Source organism: Protopterus annectens, chromosome 9.part0 (assembly GCF_019279795.1).
Source record: "Protopterus annectens isolate FY-2018-M chromosome 9.part0, PAN1.0, whole genome shotgun sequence".
Classification (NCBI taxonomy): Eukaryota; Metazoa; Chordata; order Ceratodontiformes; family Protopteridae; genus Protopterus; species Protopterus annectens.
The window spans coordinates 519,723,152-519,748,562 of record NC_056743.1 but is presented as its reverse complement, the minus strand read 5'-3'; the positions used below and the strand labels follow the sequence as shown (position 1 = coordinate 519,748,562).

Below are 25,411 nucleotides of genomic sequence, written 5' to 3'. Positions count from 1 at the left end.
GTTTGGTTGCAGGTTATGAGGGAGTCACAGATCACTGCCTCCAGTGGCAGGGTGCAGCTGCTATGTTGTGAACACTGATGATGTGTACAGTGGTGATCTGCAGTCTCAGGACTTAATGTGGTCTATGGCAGGAACTGAACAGAACAACAGGAGCATGTGCATATACCCTGATGGGGTGCCCCATTTATGCAGGAATGAAATATCTTGCACACACAACCTGCACAAGGGCTATGAGTAGCATGTTGCTTCATATATCCACAGTGAAATCTGATGGAGTAGAGTGGGAATGGGCAGCCCACAAAGGTGTCCCAGAAAGGCAGTCTGAGGAGTATTATGACCACAAAAGAAAGATCAGCCACAGTCAAGAGTGGTGGCCTCTGAGGCTACAGCCAAATGTGATGCTGTGTCAGGAATGATATGTGTAATTTGGTTATGCCGAACCCATGGTCTTGCATCCGTAACATTATGTGGTCATGTGCAGTACAGCCTGTAGAGGTAGACTGGACTACATAATGAATATTTGTGGCTATATAACTAGGGTTACCACCTGTCCCACTTTGCGAGGGACAGTCCCTCTTTGGGCAGTTGTGTCCTGCAAAAAAATTGAAAAAATGGCAAATGTCATGAGATTTTAGGACAAAAATATTTCCTGTATTTTATGTAATATTTGCATAAAACAGTAATTCTGTATCTGAAACACCTAAATGTTATAAGAAACAGAATAAGCAACTAAAATGCTACAAGAATAACCTTTTATTTAGGCATAAAAGTGAAGTTCTGTCCTTTGTACTTGCTGTGGGTATGTTTTGCCCTGCAAAATCTGACGTTTGTACCAAAAATGTCCCACTTTGGGCATTTGAAAAGATGGCAACCCTATATATAACTGAGACCAGTCACAGTCTGATGTGGTGGGCAATGCAGCCAGAACCAAAATAGTTATTTTGTTAGGAATGGTCTATACTACTTGGATATACCTTGCTCATGACCCACTCAGAGGTTGGGGATTGGAATTGGCATAATTGTTGAAGCATTTAACTAACCCAGCCACTGGGGATGCACAAGCCAGTGCATTTCTTTGTGCCGGTCCCAAGCCCGGATAAATGGGGAGGGTTGCATTGAATACATATTTTACAAGAGGGAGGAGCATAGGGTGACATACAAGAGTGGAGGAAGATGCATACAAGTGGATTAGATCTTAAGTAGAAGGGCCAGTCTGAAAGAGATTGGAGATTGTAAAGTGGTGGCAGGGGAAAGTGTAGTTAGGCAGCATATGATGGTGGTTTGTAGGATGACACTGGTGATCAAGAAGAGGAGGATGAGTGTGAGGGCAGCACCAAGGATCAAATGGTGGAAATTGAAAAATGGTAATTGTGAGGTGATGTTCAGGGAAGAGTTAAGACAGGCACTGGATGGCAGTGAAGAGTTACTGAATAGCTGGGTAACTACAGCAGCGTTAGCAAGAGAGATGGCTAGAAAGGTGCTTGGTGAGACATCTGGAAAGAGAAAGGAGGACAAGGAGACCTGGTGGTGGAATGAAGAAGCACAAGAGAGTATACAGAGAAATAGGTTGGTGAAGAAGAAGTGGGATTGTCAGAGAGATGAAGAAAGTAGAGAAGAGTATAAGGAGATGAGGTGCATGGCAAAGAGAGAGGTGGCGAAGGTTAAGGATAAGGCGTATGACGAGTTGTACAAAAGGTTGGACACTAAGGAGGGAGAAAAGGACCTGTACCGATTGGCTAGACAGAGGGACCGAGCTAGTAAAGATGTGCAGCAGGTAAGGGTGATAAAGGATAATGAAGGAAAGTACTCACAAGCAAGGAGAGTGTGCTGAGCAGATGGAAAGAGTACTTTGAGGGGCTGATGAATGAAGAGAATGAGAGGGAGAGAAGGTTGGATAATGTGTGGAGAGTGAATCATGAAGTGCAGTGGATTAGCAAGGAGGAAGTAAGGATAGCTATGAAGAGGATGAAGAATGGAAAGGCTGTTGGTCCAGATGACATACCTGGGGAAGCATGGAGGTGTTTAGGTGAAATGGCAGTGGAGTTTTTAACTAGATTGCTTAATGAAATCTTGGAAAGTGAGAGAATGCCTGAGGAATGGAGAAAAAGTGTTTTGGTACCGATTTTTAAGAATAATGGTGATGCGCAGAGCTGTCGTAACTACAGAGATATTAAACTGATCAGTCACAGCATGAAGTTATGGGAAAGAGTAGTGGAAGCTAGGTTAAAAAGGGAGGTGATGATTAGTGATCAGCAGTATGGTTTCATGCCAGGAAAGAGCACTACAGATGCGATGTTTGCTTTGACAGTGTTGATGGAAAAGTACAGAGAATGTCAGAAGGAGTTGCATTGTGTCTTTTTAGAAATGGAAAAAGCATATGTCAGGGTGCCTAGAGAGGAGTTGTGATATTGTATGAGGAAGTCGGGAGTGTCAGACAAGTATGTAAGAGTGGTACAGGATATGTACGAAAGTAGTGTGACAGTGGTAAGTTCTGCGGTGGGAGTGACGGATGCATTTAAGGTGGAGGTGGGATTAAATCAAGTTTCAGCTCTGAGCCCTTTCTTATTTGTAATGGTGATGGACAGGTTGACAGACGAGATCAGACAGGAGTCCCTGTGGACTATGATGTTTGAAGATGACATTGTGATCTGTAGTGTGAGTAGGGAACAGGTGGAGGAGACCCTGGAGATGTGGAGATATGCTCTAGAGAGAAGAGGAATGAAGGTCAGCAGGAATAAGACAAAATATATGTGTGTGAATGAGAGGGAGGATAGAGGAATGGTGAGGATGCAGGGAGTAGAGGTGGCGAAGGTGGATGAATTTAAATACTTGGGATCAACAGTTCAGAGTAATGGTGAGTGTGGAAGAGAGGTGAAGAAGAGAGTACAGGCAGGATGGAGTGGGTGGAGGAGAGTGTCAGGAGTGATTTGTGACAGGCAGTACCAGTAAGAGTGAAAGGGAAGGTCTACAAGAGGGTAGTGAGACCAGCTATGTTATATGAGTTGGAGACAGTGGCATTGACAAAAAGGCAGGAGTCAGAGCTTGACATGGCAGAGTTGAAGATGTTAAGATTTGCACTGGGTGTAACTAGGATGGACAGGATTAGGAGTAAGTATATTAGAGGGTCAAGCTCAGGTTGGAAGGTTTGGAGACAAAGCCAGAGAGGCAAGATTACGTTGGTTTGGACATGTGCTGAGGAGGGATGCAGAGTATATTGGAAAAAGATGCTAAGGATGAATCTGCCAGGTAACAGGAAAAGAGGAAGGCCTAAGATAAGGTTTATGGATGTGGTGAGAGAGGACATGCAGGTGGTTGGTGTGACAGAGCAAGATGCAGAGGACAGGAAGAAATGGAAACAGTTGATCTGCTGTGGCGACTCCTGACGGGAGCAGCCGAAAGAAGAAGAGTAAGCTGAAGCATTTAACTCACAGACAATTGGTAAAGGGTTTGATTTACACTGAGGGAAACTGGCTAGGCTTAAAATGGCCCAATAAGGGCAGCTAGTATAACAGCTACTTATGAAATCACATCTAGACCATTGTTTGCTCATGGGCAGTGGGGCCTGCAGAGGTAGACTGAAAGACAGTTATCTGCCTAAAGAATATTTTTGCCTACATAACTGAGACTGGTCATAGTCAGGTATGGTGGCCTCTTTGGCCAGAGCCAGGTCCAAGACTGGCTCCCTTGCAACTTGACTCTTACATGGCCAAAAAAAGCAGGGCTTGCAAAGGTAGATAGGAGGATAGTTACCATCTGCCTCATGTGAGCACCGATGAGTACAGTGTTAGCCACCATTGAACTGAGCAGCACTAGATGCCATCATGCAGGACATGCAAGTGTTGCACATCCTGAAGGTCACACAGCACACTTGCCATCTCTACAATGGTGTGGGTAGCAAAAGCCTGCTCTTGGATCTCTGACCTGTACATCTGCTGATTAATGTCAAGTGCTGCAAGCAGGTCAGAGGGACAGATCTGAAGTAATGATGACACTACAGACCACCATGCCGCTCCTCTGGGAGGTGTACACATACATTACAGGCAGTGCAAGTGAAACAAACTATCTGGGCTAGGGACTTCAGTGCAGTCTTCTGGACTTACAGTCACAGGATACCCACCACTGGTTACGCAGCAGATTTTGCCTGTACCTGCACTTACTTCTCAAATGTAGGGATGTGTGTCAGCCCTGCAATGATAGTGTTGCTGACAGTGCAAGGTTATATCACCAGGTTTCTTGGCCTCCTTTAATATGCATATTTAAAGATACACTGTCCTAATTTAGTAATCTCCTGATTTGCCAGTTGCTTATCTTAGCGCACTCTCTCACAACATGGCAGCCCCATACATCAAATTAATATAGGCCTCCTAGTGCAGTGGTTATGTTAATGAGAGAATTTACTCCAGTGCTGTCTGTACTGCAACCTCATAGATGTTTAGGTATGTGCTAGGCAATCAGTCTAAAAAGGCCATTACAAGCCTAGCAAAAAAATAAATAAATAAAATATTCAGACGCTCCCTCTAGCCTCATGGAGGGCAAGACAAGATACACCAGGGAAGAATTTGAGACTACTACCCAGCCAATTATCTAAGTTTACAATAAAGGTGGCAAAAGTGCTACTCTGTGTGACGGATAGTAGAAATTTAATCCAGAATTGGGGTATAAGATGGGATATGAATCTATCATAGAAATATGTCTTATTTGTCTGCTGATAAAGGTTTAGTTCCTTTAACTGAAAAGTTGAAGTACCATTAGTACTGTGAAGGAATAGGAGATCAAACAGTGTTGAATCTTTTATGGCTTGAAAGTCTAGACATCTCCATGGAGGAGTCTGTACGAGACGGAGTATAGAGAAAGGGCTGCCAGTCTCTCCTGATAACTAAGACTTTTGAGACCACTGATCTTTTTAGTTATGAATCTCAACAGTCTCTCAAGCTGCGTGATATGTTTGGGTAAATACATGCCAAAAGGTGCATTATATTTAATAATGGGTCTGATAACATGAGTAAAGGGGAATTAAGACTTCTTTGGATCATGAAAGATGTCTTTTGGAAGTCAGATGAGTCAGAGTTATTTTTTTAACCAAAGTGAACTATGCTACATTTATTTACATTTAGTTTGTACCAGTTGTTAAAAATGATATAATCCATGCATTACAATTGTGAGTCAGTTAAAGATATAACAAGCCCAACCGATTTAAAGTTACCTGCAAACTTTCTTAATCATAGGTTAAGATTGCTGGCCTGAAGGTCTGAAAATGGCATAGCCAAGGGCCCAAAACTGATACCCATAGTATACCACTGAAATGTTTTGCTTTCAAAAGTGACACCTGCAATTCTTACCACATGGATACCATCAGGCAGCCAGTTAGCTACCCACCACACAATATAAAGATGTATACTCAGATTTACAAATCTGTCAACAATGCCTGCATGGGGAATAGTGTCAAAGGCATTACATGCACTGCACAACTACTATCCACTGCTTCAATGACTTTTTCAAAAAGAAAATAAATTAGGTGAAAGAGGTTAGCCCTTCTTCTGACATAGCCAATCTGATAAACGACCAGGGTTAAGAGATGTTCAGATGAATGCCCTCTATAAGTTTAAATGAGGATAGTGAGACTAATGGGTCTATAGTTACCAAGGTCTGTGGCTGGACCATCCCTGTGTAATAGCATCACAATGGCTGCTTTCCAGGCTTAAGGTAAACAGCCTGGGAGAGGCTTTGATTAAAGAGGTTAAGCAAATGTTTAGAAAGGCCACCTGGTATTATCAAGGCCCAAGTATGAAGTACACTTAGCTTTCAAGAGGGCTGTAAGAAATTGTTCCACAGTAATTAAAGGGGTGGCTGGGATTGTGCAACCTGTGGGATAGCTATAACTATGTGTGGAGTAAAATTTGCACTAAATTGGTTACCTAGGCTATTAGCTATTTCTGTTAGGGCAGAGAGTGCAGTATTATTGCAAACTAAGTCTGAACAATGTTGGGTGTTACTTCTTAACTTCCTGACATAGTTAAAGAAAGATTTGGAATTATTAATATTTTTTTTCAGTTTTAGTGGCTATTTTAAGTTCAAACTCAGCTCTGTGCTTCCTAAGTTTGCTTAACTATGCTTGAGGCCTCTTATATGCAATAAGCAGTTTTCTTCTCTTATGTAATTCATTTATGCAAGTATTTCAGGCCACAAGTTTGTTTATAAAAGTTTATAAAAGTTTCACTACATTTAACTACATAACCTGCTTGCATCTGCCCACTCCTGAGTTTTGGACATAAGTACACAATGTGTTAGTGCATGGCCACAGAAGGAACCAATGTTTATGAGCATGAGCTTTCTGGTCTGGCATCCACCATCTAATCTGACTTATCCCTCTATCAATATGTTCTTCTGCTGTGTGTGTGTATATGCACGTGTCATTCCTCATACCTTATTGTCTAGTTTATATCCTCACATTTTACTTTAATATTACCCCCCCATCTGTTTGTTTGTTTTACATCTGTGAGCTGCTGCAGCTTTCACTTCTCTGTCCCTCCCACAACCATCTGTCATCATCTTCACCAGCTACACTTCTTAAATGACAAAATAGCAGCCTTTCCCCACAGGAAAAGAAATATGGCTTTCTCCCCCAACCAATCATTCCTTATGGTTACCCTTGTGTGTTTTACTATGCTAGATACTCAACTTTTTCTAACTTTGCTATCTTCTGATTTCTTCCCCTTTTATATGATGAACTAGGTTGGTACCCTGCTTGGGCCATCTGCCACTGCACACTTGGTAGCAATGTGAGCTTTGTTACATGTGTGAGCATACACAGCTTCAAACACAGTTGAGAAAATCTGTCTGCCTTTACTGTGAAGTCATCCTCTCTGATCACTCCCACTTTGCTGGTGTAACTCTTTCACTGATATCACCTAATGCTACTTGCCCCCATAATATGGCTCCATTAATTTACTATGAACTCCTTTTCTCAAAGTGATGGTGCTGTACAAGTCCCTGTACAAAGCTGAGTAGCTACAGCCTGCATCACACCACAGGATCCTTGACATTTAGCACTCTGAAGCTACAAAGTCCTGTCTGTGAATTCCAGGAGGTCACACTGTAATTTGGTCACCCAATCAATGGAATATTAAGTGCACAAAGGTGTGATATGATGGCCAGCACCTGCTTCATACTGGGTCTATATCATATGAGCGAATCGCACAAATTGCGAACGCTCATATCATCGAACTTCCTACTGTGGGGGGCTGCACCCACCACATCCCCAGCTAAATATATATTCCAACTCCAAGATCGCACTACAGTAAGGGAAAAGGCAAATATCCCATTCTTCACTGTACCGCAATCTCAGACAAAGCACTTTGAGGTCCGGTACATTCGATATTATGAGCGTTTGCAATTTGTAAGATTCACTCCTATGATATAGACCTCTTCATTCTAAATAGGTCACATGGACTGAAATGAGTGGATGCTTCACTATGCCTTGTGCTACAATATTTTACACTAGTTAATGCTAAATTTTAAGATTCTTGATGACAAACAGTAAACATCTTGCTGAAAGCTGCATAAATCCATCTGATTTTATATTCTGCGGCGATTACAGCTACTGCTGTCTCACACCACTTACTACTCCTGTTCAGTTTTCAGCTGCAGTGTCTTCTCTGCACAGTTTGCACATCCTACCTGTTTTCAACACGTGCTCCAATTTTCACTGATATCACAAAGACATGCCCCAGGTGAATCTACTATTCTTCAAATTGGCAATCAGCAATGCGTATGAGTAACTGCTATCCCCTGAATCATTTTCTCTGATTTGTGTCCACTGAGAGCCAATACAGGTTACAACTCCTCCACAACACTGAGATGAATTAAAGATGTAATCATGGAATTAATAAATGTGACGTGTTTATGTGAGCTACCGTTCCACCAACTCACTAGTGTGAAGCATTGTAGGTTACATCTTGAATGGTCTAATCTGGCACTACTGCAGCATTCAAAGCACATACTCTGTGGTCTACAGTCACAATCCACATAAATCACGTACCAAAGCGATACTGAAGTCACACCTTGTAAATGGCTGCACCCTGCCTGAAATGCCTGATAGGATACTCCATTGCTCTAGTGAAGCACCCTCCTATTTCAGCACACAGTACACTTCAAATCTCTAAGTGCTATTATGTTTTGATAAACTATTGTGCTTATGACTTACATAACCTGTGACTTGTCAACTTAATTTTCCTGAGTCATGAACGATAGAGTCTAAATGTCACTCAAGAGTTATTTTGCATTGAGATTTGCAGCCAGTAAGTGCAGCCATATTTTTGGAAGCAAGTTAAAAAGTACAGTATTTAAACAGTCCTGAATGATTTAACACTGAAAAGCTTCACTGACAGAACTGAAAATAAATTTCTCTTTAAAATAAAAATGTCTCATTCCAACAGATGCGTTTGTGAAATAGGAGCTGAAGCAAGAAAGTTGGTAAATTCTGAAGAATGCAGCTTTCAGTTGCCAAACTTTTAAGTGTGCCTGCTTAAAGGTGTATATGGCCAGGCATGTTATAGTCCTTATGATCAAGCTACAAGAGTTTGCTTTACAAAATTTAAGAAGAGGGGGAAGGGGTAGAATGACCTGTTTAATGGGGGACTGGGCAGGATGTAAGGGAGGGCTCAGAGCTAGAACTGTATCCATGATGTCACAGAAACTCCAAGACTTCAGTAAACTGAGAGTGATGCTAGAGCAGACATAACCATACGGAGCTGTGTGTGTTTCTTCAATAACAAGCTCCAAATACAACATATCAAGTCCATTTAGACTAAAAGTAGGCAACAATCCCTTCAGAACATACATTAGTATCCTGGGCTCCAAGAATCAACCTTTGTCCTCATAGACAAACACTCGTATACCAAATTATCTCTTGGTGTTTTGTAAGATTAGCCAAATAATCTCTTCTAAAGTGACAATGCATCTGCCATTTCAATTACAAAATGTTCATGTGACTTACCTTATTCTCAAAGACAAATTCAAGCAGAATGAGAATCACCTGTACAACAAAAATGACTCCAAGCACCCAGAAGAACTGGAAAAAAAACACAAATAGGTCCAGTTAATTAAAATATCTGAGAGATGATCTTTGTTTTGCAATAACTATTAAATGAGTCATTATGTGTGCAAATAGTAAGGAGCTACAACTTTTGCTTAATCTGGTTGTGTCTTGAGTCACACAACTTGCAAGTGGAGAAAGTAAATCTAGGACAACAATGCATGCTCTTCTTCAGTGCTAAAGGAGACTCTTCAGAGAAGTGCAGAGCTCTAACAAGAGACTCTGGGAGCTACTGTGACATATTCATTTTGTGCCCCTGGCTCACATCCCAAATTGGAAATCCTTTAACCTGTCACAGCAAATTTCCAAAAGCATATTCTGTTGGAATGACTATGTCATTGTACTTCTCTGTAAACTCCCATCGTTGGACTCGGCACAGAATACAATACCCTTTATGGCTGTACCTCTCTAGGTATCCTGCTCAGCTAGGAAGGCCATGAAGACACTCCACCTGAAAAATTATTGAGGTAAACTCCAAGCTTTGTTGACAGATTAGAAGTATTGACACTACACACTGTCACGTATAATTTCTTTCCTGATTATCTGTGCCTAGCCTTCTGAACTATGAAAGACCACGCCCAGTCTGATTTCTTGCATCTACATATGACTAGCAGCAACACAAACACTCACACAAAGGACCTTAACTGTCATGCTGACACAAACTGAACCTGCTGGTGTGACAGATTGAAGCCCAACATATGCATTATGTTATATACTTCTCTTACATATAAAGGGAAGTGAAACATTGCCCGTCTTTAAAACTAACATAGAGGATTGAATGGGTAATCCTAAGTCCACTGCTCTTGTATTTAGTAAGCCACTCCTTAACTGCGAGAGTCTAAATTACTTATGGTACATTGCGCTTAGCTGTCTAGACTTCTCAGCGATCTTTTGGATCACATGCCTAGTACATACCTGTGAACTCTGAACATACCTCTGAGGAGTACTCCTTATAGACATTATCTCCATTACTACAAGTTACCGAGTTACTAGACCTCAGACTAAAACATAGTTTTGAAGATAATTTTCCTCCTGTACATAACCAGTCAGGTAAACAGACTAGCATAACAGTACTAAACATCTGCTCAAAATATTAATGTTACTAAACCAAAGCGTAGTCACACAGGGGGGGAGGGGGGGTGATGAGACTAAGTATTCAGAATGTCCACTGTGGTTTTACCATCAAAAATTCTGAAAAATACACTTCAAATTCCCCCAAAGAAAGTAGTCAGTAGAGAAGAACTGGTACTTTCCTACAAAAGTTTGCACAGAAATACATAGTCTCAGCTTTTTTTTTTCATTAAAAATGCCACTATTAACAAAATCGATTTCATATCCCATTTACTAAGTTTAGGATTATGAATCACATATACATTAGAGTTCCTGATGTTCTTCACAGTGATCACTGCTGCAGTAGCCTTAGCTACACAAGTTATATCCTGCCAATGATATAACATCCTAATCTTCAAGACACCTTCCACGCACCCAAACTGTCAAAAGCTGACTAAAAGACAAGTCTGGGAGTGAAGCCCTTCAGTGCTTTACTGCTGTCAAAGACTATGCTCCTCTGAGGCTTTTGATGAATGATGCTCTGCTTGTGCTTTCCTTAGCTGGGCAGTTAAGTTCCTTTGGGGGGAGGGGAACTTCCATATTCTTATTTTCTTAATGATGGTTTCTTACTTTCCGCCAAATAACTGTTATGGTCATTTGTTGTACCTCAGACCATTCATCTTTTACCTGGGATCCCTCTGGTGAGCCACTATGGACTGTGGGTTAGAAATGTCCTCTGTGGATGTTGGGGTCCCCCCGTGGGCAAGGGAGGATCACTCTTGTTGATCCAAGGAGAGGAAACAGGAAAGGTTTCCCTGTTGTGTCAGAGTGCTGTGCCCATCCCTCCGAAAGAAGAGGCTGCCATTACTAACACGGTTGGCCCTATTCTTCCTTTCAAAAAGAAAGAGAAAATCAAACATGTATCTCCCCCCCCTAAAACTTCAGTGGATAGGACTAGTATACTGGAACTGGCTCAGGGTTTAATTCAGGCTATTGCTCCTTCTTGTAGTGTGGTTTCTGGTAAAAGAAATAGGGATTCCTCCTTTCCTGAAGAGATTCAGAGTTCTGAATATGAAGAGGCAGATGCAATGACAGATTCAGGGTTTTGTCCTCAGGCTTCTGCTTCACACTCACAGCAGAGCTCACTTTCTGATTGTAAGGGTTTTTCCTTCTCTGAGACTACCGCTAAAATGTCTGTGTTTTCGCTCTCGAGGTGAATTTCTTGGCATCTGCCTCCAACAAATAATAAGTAGGTTATGATTGGCGAACCAGTCATAATCCTCTACATTACAGTCATTCATCTGACCAATTTCTTAGTACTAATGTGAGTGGAATGTGTCATGTCAACTATTTCATCTCACCCACCCTGAATTTCTGGCTTTAGTAGCATCACTTTTCTTATTTCAACCTCACTCACTCTTTATTGAAGTACATACATAAAAACATGTTCTAATTATATGAACTATACATATATATATATATATATATATATATATATATATATATATATATATATATATATGCGGTTTTCTTTCGGCTTTTCCCGGTTAGGGGGTGCCACAATGGAACTCTGGTCCGCTAATGATTGGCAGTCAATTTTTATGGTGCCGAGGTGCCAGCCTGACGCCCAACCTTCAACGAAGACACGCCCATTCACGCATGTCTTTCGAACGCCACTTGACCGTGGGGAGGACATGCAGACTCCACACAGAAGGAGCTCCAGCTGAGAATTGAACGGGAGAACCTCTTGCAGTGAGGTGACAACGCTACCGCTGCACCACCGCGGCTTATATATACATGTATATATAGGAAAAGGACTTTCAGTAGTAGATGATCTTAAATTTAATCTATAGTCATTAATTCACAGACATCCTACAACAGTAACTCAATCACACCTACCCTTTAGTTAGCCAAGAATTGAAGGCTTATACAAATGTATGTCTGTCAGCCAAAAAATGGGGCTTAATGAACTCTTTTGAGGTTTAGAGCCATGGTTCAAGGCAACACTGTAGACGAGTTGCAATTAACTGTGCTCCAGTGCATGCATAGAATACATATTCTAAAAGGCAAATGGTGCGGCAGAAAGGAGGGTTGGTGTAAAGGCCAGACAATGATGAAAGAAGAGGGTACAAAAGCAGTCTATCATGACAGTAAATCATCATAGTCTGCAAATCTGCATCTAAACTACTGTTCAATTTGGTGTATAGTTTATACAAAATAAAAAAATATTTACTCCCAAATGTCCCATCATCAGCATGGCATAAATCCCATTCACATTTCCAAAACACAAGTTATTAGAGCACAGTAAAAAAAAGTACATGCATTTTCTTTCCTAGCAAACTGCTGTACCATAAGAATTTCTGGATCTGCTCACACAGGAAGACTTTTTGAACTCCCCCATGACCTCTTGGCCCAGGAGACAATCAGCTGATCATACCCTTATTTAATGCAAGCAGAAATAAAGCTTGACAGCGGTGCCTCAAAGTTATTACACTTCATCATGCTGCTATGGTGTTACACCCAGGTCTGTTTAACCTCCCAACATTTAGCGATACCACTGTGAGAAGCACGCATTTCTGTACGTGTGTCCTGTTGAGGATTTCTGCCAACATCTCCTCAACACTGTATTTCCTCTGATCTCTGCTTAGGGATGTCAGGCACTGCAGTAAAATACTCCTCACTATTTGATGGATATAGCCAGGAATCCGCTACTGAAATCATTTCCGCAACACTAGGCATTTACCTTCAGACTGGGCATTCCAACACAGCAAACCCAGAGTTAAAAATGGACAGCATCATACTTGCACTAATCTTTGCTAGGAGTCTAAATAGAATGATGCCTGAACTTGAGGCTCTTCTGCAACTCATATTTGTATAATTGCTGAGACTTGGTTTCATTGCAGTGAAAACAGTCCCTCTATGTCAGTGTGTGTAGCACCTATCAGGCATTCGGGCCACTGCATAACTGTGGAAGAGTATCTGTATTTGTCAGAAATACCATCACTCCAAGTCATGACCCTCACTTGGCACTCCTGAAGATCAAGATCACAAATTCAATTATTAGTTCATTTATAGATATAAATCAGCATTTGTATCCTCCCAAAACATCATGGAAATTATCTTAACACCACTGAGAAGTTAAATATCAAACCAAATACCTTCTTGCTATGGTATTAAAATAACACAGGTATTAAATGAAACCATTTCACCTCCAAAATGGAGGATTTTGTTAATGCAAATGTATTACAGAATATTGTAAAACTACTGAGTAGAGGCTCTAATCTCCTTGAACCGGTCCTCATCAACCTAGTTCCTGCCATCTGGCCTGCATCTCCTTATCTCAGGTTAAATTTCACCATAAGTCAGTCATCTTCTCTGTGAGGCCTAGTTTTACCATCTCAACACCAACTGAGAAAGTCTTTATGAACCTGCAAAACATTCCCAACAATTCTCTGCTGATGGGTGCACAGCTGAAAGGGGTGATACATTCACGTTTTACTTTTACCAGCACCTACACAGCTGCATAAGAAAGCCAATATCTGGCCACCCTAAATATAATAAATTCAGGAATGAATCTCTCTGGTGTAACTCCTGTACTGATAAATTGAACAATAGTAGAAGGAAAATTCTCAGAAGATGCAAGAGATTCCTATCCCTTTATCTCAGGACCACAGTGAATAACAACAACTAGAAACTTAAGTATATTATTAGAAAAATGTAGAGAAGAGTAAACAAAGGAAACCAAGCACTCCTTCAGTTATGTCAAGAAATTAAGGAATAATGCTCAACAATATGCACTTAGCTCATCTATAATTATATCACATATTGCAATCCCGAGGATACAGGCAATATATTAGTAGACAAATTAAGTGCAAACTTTACCTAACCCTGCCATGTTGTTTACCCTCAGTATCTCTGAAAACTAAATTATCCATGAAATCACCTTGAAGCAAGTCTTAAAATCCTTGTCAAAGACTGACAAATAATACTTCCAAGGGAGCACAGAACATACCAGGTTGCATTCTCAACAGTGCAAAGTAGGCACTATCCTATCCTGTGCTTAAAGTGCTCAATCTCAGCCTTTCCATGGGGCTTGTGCCTCATGCCTGCAGAAGAGCCAACACGATTCCCTTGTACAAGGGTTGCCTCTCTATACAGCCAAATAACTATAGGTCCATCGTGCCTCACTAAACTTGTATGCAAAGCCATGGGCCACATCATAGCAGAGCTCACTGCTGTAGACAAAGGCAATATAATTGATCTAGACACACAAGTTAGAGATGTAGACAGTGGTCACTCAGCAGACAGTGCTCGTCTTGATCTGGCCAAGGCTTCTGCCACTATCCCCTGTGCTGGTATTCTTAAAAAAAATTAGACAAGCGTAATGTATACCCCTATATTATCTACTATATTGCAAATTAGCTACTTGACACATCCCAGGCTGTGAAAAGTGCTGGTACTCTCTCTACACGTAAAATTATAACTAGTGGGGTACCACAATGATCAGGTCTGGACCCCTTCTGTGTGGTATTTATTTTGAAGTCATCTTGTGTAATATCCCAGAAGTGTGGCTGATCAGGTTACCTGATGACTGCAAGCTGGACACTGTTATTCAATCATCCACTGACACTAAACAGCTACAGCAGGGGCTGAAATATGCACATACCTGGTGTACATAAACAGTCTTAAATTAAATGCATAGAAAATACAACAGACAGATGTTGACAAAGAAGTGGTTCCCACCACATATGTTCTAAATGGTATGGTACATTTCTTCAAACAGTCACAGTCATAACAGACCTGGGCAGTTTTGTCGACAATTCTCCCTCAGTTGTTCATCGTACTTCCACATTCGTCAGGAAATCCTTCTAACTAGTTGATTTCCAAGGGAGCATCATCAAGATCCAAAGAAATCATCTTCCATTGTACTCTTCTCTTATCGGGCACATCACTGAATACAAATTCCTTTTTGATATGTACAAATCAAAGTATTTCACTCAACCAAACAGACCCCAAAGATACCTTGCCAACACAATCAAGACATTAAATCCTTCTACTATCTCAATAAATTAGTACAAATCTCCTTATACTCCTCCATTTGCATAGTGCTTTGATGCAACGTCTGTCTCGCTTTTCCAGCCGTGAAAGACCCAGCCCTATTTGACCTTGTGTTTCTGTGCAAAACCAGTAGTTTACAAACACCTACACTAGAGACCTAAAACTCCAACAAATAAACCTGCAAACACAGGTTCCTTGATCAGCATACTCTCAGTATATGGAATAAGTTACTACTACAGGCCAAATAAAGTACTGCTTTGAGTAGTTTTAAGGCTTGTCTTGATAACTGGATGGGTTGACAAATTTACAGCGGGGCTGCTACAAAAGAGTTCTGCTGGACTTGGGAGCTGAGCACTATTAATTGCTTGAAAAGGGATGCATGAACTTTTAAGTGTACCTACATAAAGGTGCATATGGTTAGGCGTGCTCCTCGTGATTGCTTTTCTAACATTCCTCCTATGTTCCTGTGTTCAGTACTCCAATAACTACTAAAGATCAAGCCATCTCAACTGCAGATGGGAAATTTTCTTCTGTGACTTATCCTATGATTACAATTAGAGTAAAATGCAGTATGTAAACTTGTAAATATCTTGTCCTTAATCATGTTTTTAAAGCTCTTAACTGTGGGAGTGTGCACTTGAAATTGGTTACAATGATTTGCTTTTGCTTTTAGTACTAGTTTAAGAGAACTGAATACTTCATAACAGTAATAATGGCTTACCATCTATTTCTAGAACTTATCAGGTGTAAAATATTTTTAACAGTAATCCGAGTATTAAATATACTATTCCAATTAGCAGGAAAATTATAAATATAAATGTAAAAGCTAATATATTCAAACGTCACCTGTGACTTTGCTGGTGGTAGCAATTAAATGTATAATATTCTACTTTATACCTCCAGTTCCAATTTAATTTTCAGCCCATTTATTCAAAATTCATCTCTGATATCCACACCTCTCAATGAAAAGAAAAAAAGATTCACCTGACTCCTATAAATATAGAATATTCTACTTTATACTTTAGTTCCTATTTAATTTTCAGCCCATTTATTCAAAATTAATTTCTGATGTCTACATCTCAGTGAAAAGAAAGAAAAAGATTCACCGGACTCCTATAAATTTAACACTTTCAGATTTCAAAATGAAATTATCACAAAATCTGCTTTATAGTGTATGTTATATTTGTAAATACAAAAAAATCAAATATAAAAAGTGACAGAAAAAGTTTGATGAGGCAAAAACTTCCAATGGTTGGAAGAGGTAATGAACATAAATTCAAACAACTGCCATACAAGTCTTATGTGATCCACATTGCTCATTATTCAAATGAATGCAAACCCACTTAATACGAATAATTAAAAGTAGTTTTCTATGCATTTGGGGTTAAAAGTAACCTATTTCAAAATGTCCTTTTAAAACAATCAGGTTACTATAAATAACAGCGTGCAGCGCAGTCTAAAGCTGCACTGAGACTAAATGACACTTCATCTTACCACAAATGGATTTAATAGAAACATAGTCATTAACTAACATCATGTCGCTATCTCTACCGTCAAGCCTGTCAAAATATATGCTGTCAGAGCGGTTAGCCTTGTAACAGTATACCAGGAAGCAAATGTACTCCTTGTTCAAAATGAAGCAAAAAAAATTGGATAGAAATAGGACATTCACACAATAATGAGATATTGATTTAAAAACAGAACTACAGATATCAGACTTTACTGTCTTACTAAGACAGTGCAAATACAACCAGTGGATAAAATAATATAGCTATACTTGCAACATAATCTAACAGAAAACATTCCTTAAATCACTGAAGTATTAAAGAATGTTGAGGGACACGTATTCCATTTTGTGTTCTGAAAAAACACTTCAGTGTTCAGTACTAAACCACTTAAGTACTTAACCCAGTGAAAAAATTCAGTGTTATCTTCATCGAATGTTTCAATATTATATACACATATAGTCTTATTTATAACATATAATAAAATCAAAACAATTACATGAAAATACACTTAAACTAAAACAATTAATTTCCAGAATTTCATCTCGTGGACATGGAATTTTAACAAGAGGAAATCGGGGCCCATGAACATTTACACCAACACTAAGACTTGCTACTCAATCTGGTTTATGAAATCCTATCTTCTATTTCATATTACCTCACACTCATTGAACAAAATATTGAAAATGCACTCCCCAAAAAGGATACTGCAAGTTGCTGACTCATAACTGTGGACATAATGCAAGATTTAAAACATAAATGAAACACAGTGCTATGTGAATTCTAGAAACACTGGTGCATCACTAAGTCTGCAATAAACTTACAGAAAGTAATAGTTGTGTTTTTCGTCTTTTCCCGGTTAGGGCTCGCCACAGCGGAACTCTGGTCTGCTAATGATTGGCAGTAGATTTTTACGTGCCGAGTTGCCAGCCCTGACGCACAACCTTCAACGAAGGTACGCCCATTCACGCATGTCTCCACACAGAAGACGCTCTAGCTGAGAATCGAACCGGACATTTTACTGTAAGGTGACAATGCTACCACAGCACCACCACCGCAGCATAACCTTACAGAAAGGAATATTACATGGTAATATACGAGAATGCAGTTTGGCATACAGTTGGGGTTCCAGCAACTGGAAGAGTTACACATTGGTTATGATTTGGAATTAAGGCCATAAATATCCTAGCATGTCTCCCAAAAGGGCCAGTAAGGTACCTTAAAGTAAAGTGCAAACAGACAAAATATCCTATTTCATTCCACAATGAGAAAGCTCATCTTAAAATGAAGTGTATGTGCTTTAACTGTGATTTGAACTATACTGCCTGTGTAAATGAAAACAAAGCTGAGACAGATGCCTGGTGTCAGAGCCATAGCCTCAAGCTCAATGCCAAAAAGTGCAGTGTCATCCCCTTTGGTAAAAACTCTGTACCCATGAACTACCACATAGGCAGCAATCTATTAACACCTAATGTGTGATGAGACCTTGGGACACAGGTGGACAGTAGTCTCTCTCCTTAGATAGTCACATCGCAACAGTAGTCTGGAAGTCATTCTACTTGGTACACCATTATAAAAGGGTTTTCATCCAGGAAAAAAAAGAGGTAATTGTTCCCCTCTACTTGACACTCATTAGACCCATTATAGAGTACAACGTCCCTTTTAGAATGTACCTCACAAGACATCTGCAGCAGCTGGAAAGGCCACAGAAGTACCTTACAAAGAGGATTACTGGCCTCTAACAAATGCCCTACACTGACCACCTCAAAAAACTCCAGCTTTACTCCACAGCATATCACCTACTCCGAGGTGATCTCTGCCTAACATATAAAGCTGTCAAACCCAGAGCTGTTGGACATGCTACAACTAAAGAAATCCCAATCCCTCTGAGCTACACACTCTAGGAACCTAAACCTTGTCACCACAATAAACAGGACATGCTGGAGGGAAATATTCCTGTCCCAAAGGCTTCCCATACTCTGGAACAGGCTACCCACCTATGTCAAGCAAAGTTCTTTATTAACACTCTTCAAGAAAAATCTTGATGAGTGGATGGGAAATAGGAAATACACCCCGGGGATCACTTCTGTGTGTCTGCTCGACAGTGGCACAGGAAAATAACTTTCTTGGGTGGCATAAGCCAGGGGAACCTTGTTGGCTAGGCTTACATAGGCCCTTGGGCAGATAGCCTAGTACCTACTTAAGAACCTATAAAAGTCCATGTACTATGTTGGAAAGGCATACAACGATATGGAAACAAGAAGTTGTGCAGGCAAGGTCACAGATAAAATGCAATGCAGCAACATATACAGTGGAGTTCATTGGAACTGAATGAAAAGACAAACTTCTTACTGTTTCTCCAATCCTCTTGCAGACACCAGGATATACACCACACCAGCTTAGTGTCTGTCATTAAAACTTTGACAACATGAAATAGGCAGCAACGTTAAAAATATAAAGATGTGACAGCAAGACAATTCACAGTAAATCTTCATGCTACAATCAGTGTTCTTGCTCCACCTCTAAGCGCTTGGCTAAATTCACTCACACACACACACACACACACACACACACACACACACACACACTGCATCTACAGAAAACTTGTGGCTATCAAAAACACAAACATTAACTAAATGTGACTTTGCTATGGGTCCTCTATAAAATCCTATAAATGATTTCTGTTTTTAAAACTGCATATCTCCTAGCCTCACTCTGCTTTATGTTGAGGCAACCTCCTAATTTCAGGTTTCTAAACTATATGCTTCCATACTGATTACTGTCCAAAAGCTCCCCAAAATGACTGTCCTGGGTGCCTTAATCTGTGAAGCCTGTCTTGATGTAATAAATCAACATGACAACAGATTTAAAATTAAGAATCTGGTACACAACTATCACCTGCATGGCAAGACAATCAATGTCTTAAGGCCAGTGGGACAAAGCTCTGAAAACAGAAATTGCTGTGGTGTTCACATGCTAACAAGCAAAAATATGGCACTGTGCATGAGCTACAACAGCCACAGCTGACAGACAAGGAGAATGTTGTCATAGTTACCAGTTACATACTCACCTTCTGCAAGCATGGCAAAGGGGTTGTAGACAGCTGGACAGCAAACCAAATAGCACTGCAGTATCCGGCATACATATATGTGGATACTATGGGATGTTTGGACAAACTTGTGTGGAGAAATGTGCTTGTGATGTTGAAGGACGTGCACAATACATTGGTACAAGATACAATCCACAGCAAATTCACTGTGGAAGTTTATATATCCTCTAGAGTGTGCAAGGGCATCTCTTCGATGCCACTCCTTTATATGACAGATCACCACTGAGGTGTTAGGGAAGTAGCAGGGTCTTTACTAATTCATCAAATGAAAATATCAAGTGGCATTTAATTGAAAATGCCATTCATCAAATTTCTCTATGTGGGGGGGCTGTGCCTCTCGCATCCCCTGCTAAGTATATATACCAGCTAAAAGATCACAGTACAGTGCGATTTCAGTCCAAGTGGTTCGACGAATGGCATTTCCAATGAAATCCCATTAAATAATATTTTCATTTGAAGAATTAATAGGGACCCAAATTTACAGCATCCTTTAAGATGTATTTACTATTTCAGTGATATCACTGTGATGTATACATACCTTTTAAATGTAGCCTGTTTCATTCACATGAAGTGGTAGGGTAATGGAACACCCACATTAACTGCTCTCTGAGCTTGTTGTACTGTGCTGTCGAAGAAAGTCCCTTGGACATGCACATGTATTCCTTAAAACTGTCTTCCAGTTATCAACTTTCATAATTTCTCTGAAGGTTCTAAAACCTCTCATCCAGTAGTCTGTATGACTGAAAAACTATAAAAGAGGGATCAGTTTTAGGTTCACCTCCTACTTTACTTGTTTTATTAAGTATAGAGAAATTACTTTTTGTGAAACTACTAGAACAGATGCACAGTTATAGTCACCTTTCACAAGGCTAGCATAAATTACATTGCAGCTTAGGACTGACTTTGTGAGCCATTTTGCTTCTTTTGAGACTCTAGGGCATTAATTTTGAAGACTGTCCTATCAGCTAAGTGTTCCCCTTAAATTTGTTAAAATATTCAGTGATAAAAAATTAATTATATTAACTCCAGGAAGCAAGCCATAACATTGATATTGAGACTGGAAGCAAAAACTGAACTTTACTAAACATTAACAGACGAGATATCTAAAATCAAACTCAAGTAATGATTTATACTGTGTACAAGGTTTGTTATAGCATTTACACTATTCAAAACTGAAATATATTTAAATTACATGACAATGTTGCCAACAATGTTTCAAAAAGACAAAGAAAAATATTAGACAACTTCAGCAAAGTATTATCTTAATTCTCCAATAAAATGGATAATCTGATGCAAATTTTGAACTAACGGAATGTCTTATTAGTTCTCATCTTAATAATACTAATTTCATTTGCATAAACTCTCAAGAAAGAGATGCAATGCATCTTCCCATTTCTTAATTATTTTTTAAGCAATTATGATACAGGCATGTATTTATTTAAGCAAGCATGATACCAAGAAGTGACAACTATTCTTCACTATAACATACAGCCAAAGGATTATTAAATAAAATTAATGTTTAGTTAACTGGAAATTGTCTGTTTACAATGATTGTGAAAACAACTGAAACTTTGACTAAAACTACTTAAACAATTATCTAATGAAAAAGCAAATGCCCATAAGACAGAACAAAAACATTGTTATTTTACATGGACTTACAAAATAATGAATAAAAACATCAGCTCTGAGAACACACAATTTCAGGGAAAGGGAAAACATCCAGACCCAACTGTACCAAGAACTTGCACACACTGCAGACAGCAAAACCAGCAAAAAAGAATACTTTCTCTTTTGAGTATTCAGTCTTACGAACTGCATCCCATTTTAATACATTACACTCACAGAAAATCATCTGCTCATGGTTTCACAGTTAAAGCAAATATAAGATATCATGTTTATTTCTTTTAATGTTATTGATTGTGATTTTAATGTAAACAAGAAAATTACTGTATAGGTTCATAGGTAGGTACTAGGCTATCTGCCCGAGTGCATTTTTAAGCCTAGCTAGAGTGTGTCTGCTTTCGCCGCTCCATTGATTAACGAAGCCTCTGTCAAGCAGAGCTAATGAAGTGATCCCAGGGGTGTATTTTCTGTTACCCATCCACTCGTCAAGGCTTCTCTTGAAGAGTGTTAGTGAGGGGCTCTGCCTAATGTAGTTAGGAATTTTGTTCCAAAGCATGGGGAGTCTCTGTGACAGGAATCTATCCCTCCAGCATGTTCTATTTATTGTTGTGGCCAGGTTTAGCTCACTAGAGTGCATGGCACGCAGTGACTTGGATTTCTTTAGGTGGAGCATGTCCATCAGTTCTGAGTTGGACATGGCTTTGTAAGTCAGGCAGAGATCACCTCTGAGTAAGCGATATGCCACTGAGTACAGCTGGAGTTTTTTCAGTCAGGCTGCATAGGACATTTGTTTGAAGCCAGTAATCCGCTTGTTGAGGTGCTCTTGTGGTCTTTCCAGCTGTTGGAAGTGTCTTGTGAGGTGCATCCCAAATGGGGCATTGTACTCTATGATTGGTCTGATGAGTAATGAGTAGAGGGGCACTATAACTTATTTATTTCTAGATGCGAACCCCTTAGTAATTATATGGGCCACATAGAAGGATTTCCTAACTACATTGGCAATATGATTGTCAAAGGAGAGATTACTATTTACCTGGGTCCCCAGATCTCTTATTACCTCTTCTGTATTAAGGGGGCTGCTGCCTATGTGGTAATTCGTGGGTGTTTTGTTTTTCCCAAACGGGATGATTATGCATTTTTTGGCATTTAGCTTGAGGCCATGACTTTGACACCAGGTGTCTGTCTCAGTAAGGCCTTTTTGAAAGATGTCCGTGTCAGCCGGAGAGTCATTCATGGCTCCCAATTTGCAGTCATCGGCGAACTTGGTTAGCCATATTCCTCCTGTGTTTGCCTGTACTTCGGAAAAATATATGCCGAACAGTAGGGGTCCCAGAACAGAGCCTTGCGGGACACCACTTGTGACTGGTTTTAGAGTCGGACCTGGAGCCCACTATTCTATAGTACTCCAATTAGATTTATGTATGAACCCGAAAAACCAAACACCTCAACCACCTTGAAAAAATATTGCCAATATAGGAAATTAAAGGCATTTTTCAGTTCTAAACTAACAAGTGCCAAATCCTGATTATTGGCATTGAAATAATCTATTATTATTTATATTTATTTTTTTAATAACTTTACTTTCATCTATACTTCCTTTTTCCTTTTACCTTCTTCTTTTTTCCTTTATTATTTCCCATAAATCTTATTATTTTTCATCCTTCATCTTAGAAGAAAGAATGTATTTGACTGCACCTTACTTTAAATGCTTCTTTTATTAAATATACATTCTGTATCACTATGCAATATTACTTTGCACAGCCAACACCTTCAACACCACCAATTTACTAATTTGTATTGTTTTAAAACTTTGAACTTTTTGAAATTAAATGCTTGTATCTTTTACATTTGTATAATTATCATTAGTAATCTATTGTATGTACCTAGTTCGTTTGTTTTTGAGTTTTTTTTGTTTTTTCCCAGGACTCCAACGGGTTCGGTTATTTTGGCCCAATGGAGTATCCTGGTAAACCAACTGCAAATAAATAAAATAAATAAATAAATAAATAAATTATCTTGAGTTAAATAATACACTTTGGTCATTGCCTGTTAATGCTAGTAACACTGATATTTTGTCTATGTGAGAAGACTAAAGTGAATGTTTTGTAATCTATATCTAATAACAAAATCAGCCTACAAGATGAATACCTTATTTATATGTTCTATACCAAAATATAATATAGTTATATCATTACCCATTGTTTATAAGTTTAATAGGCAAGTCTGAACTTTTGTCCTGTTTGAAAAGAACTGCTGTTTGGATGTATTTCAAAGAAAGCAGAATAATTTATTGACTATGGAACTGAATACAAACTTTCTTTATTAACTAAACAACATTTTTAGGAAATAAATTGTTCATCTTTGGAATGAATCCACCAGTATGTGGGACATTATCTTCCAGTTATGGAATTTGACCATTTAATTCTGAAATGCTGAATATTTCAGAAGACCACTGGCATTCTCTTTAAAAGTTTGTGATGTTCTGGGTTAAAAGAAAAGTAATACCTTATAATTTCCTATTAAATAGTATTCCATTTTTATAGTTAACACTAACTTTGCTTTTATTGATCTGTTACTCAAGAACAAATTTATTACAGACTGAATACAAACTTTTTTTCTAAACTATATGCTTCCATACTGATTACTGTCCAAAAGCTGCCCAAAATGACTGTCCTGGGTGCCTTAATCTGTGAACCCTGCCTTGATGTAATAAATCAACATGACAACAGATTTAAAATTAAGAATCAGGTACACAACTATCACCTGCATGGCAAGACAATCAATGTCTTAAGGCCAGTGGGACAAAGCTCTGAAAACAGGAATTGCTGTGGTGTTCACATGCTAACAAGCAAAAATATGGCACTGTGCATGAGCTACAACAGCCACAGCTGACAGACAAGGAGAATGTTGTCATAGTTACCAGTTACATACTCACCTTCTGCAAGCATGGCAAATGGTTGTAGACAGCTGGACAGCAAACCAAATAGCACTGCAGTATCCGGCATACATATATGTGGATACTACGGGACGTTTGGACAAACTTGTGTGGAGAAATGTGCATGTGATGTTGAAGGACGTGCACAATAAATAGGTACAAGATACAATCCACAGCAAATTCACTGTGGAAGGTTATATATCCTCTAGAGTGTGCAAGGGCATCTCTTCGATGCGACTCCTTTATATGACAGATCACCACTGAGGTGTTAGGGAAGTAGCAGGGTCTTTACTAATTCATCAAATGAAAATATCAAGTGGCATTTAATTGAAAATGCCATTCATCAAATTTCTCTATGTGGGGGGCTGTGCCTCTCACATCCCCTGCTAAGTATATATACCAGCTAAAAGATCAAAGTACAGTGCGATTTCAGTCCAAATGGTTCGACGAATGGCATTTCCGATGAAATCTCATTAAATAATATTTTCATTTGAAGAATTAATATGGACCCAAATTTACAGCATCCTTTAAGATGTATTTACTATTTCAGTGATATCACTGTGATGTATACATACCTTTTAAATGTAGCCTGTTTCATTCACATGAAGTGGTAGGGTAATGGAACACCCACATTAACTGCTCTCTGAGCTTGTTGTACTGTACTGTTGAAGAAAGTCCCTTGAACATGCACATGTATTCCTTAAAACTGTCTTCCAGTTATCAACTTTCATAATTTCTCTGAAGGTTCTAAAACCTCTCATCCAGTAGTCTGTATGACTGAAAAACTATAAAAGAGGGATCAGTTTTAGGTTCACCTCCCACTTTACTTGTTTTATTAAGTATAGAGAAATTACTTTTTGTGAAACTACTAGAACAGATGCGCAGTTATAGTCACCTTTCACAAGGCTAGCATAAATTACATTGCAGCTTAGGACTGACTTTGTGAGCCATTTTGCTTCTTTTGAGACTCTAGGGCATTAATTTTGAAGACTGTCCAAGTGTTCTCCTTAAATTTGTAAAAATATTCAGTGATGAAA

At 39.3% G+C, this 25,411-nt stretch overlaps 1 protein-coding gene across 1 annotated transcript in view; it reads right to left on the bottom strand.

Moving 5' to 3' along the window:
* LOC122810542 (tetraspanin-15-like) overlaps nt 1-25,411 on the bottom strand; it is a 1,820,183-nt gene that overhangs the window by 1,354,773 nt on the left and 439,999 nt on the right. The window contains exon 4 of the mRNA XM_044082123.1: nt 8,996-9,070. Within this exon, the coding sequence (XP_043938058.1) occupies nt 8,996-9,070 (75 nt within the window). The remainder of the gene's footprint in view (nt 1-8,995; nt 9,071-25,411) is intronic.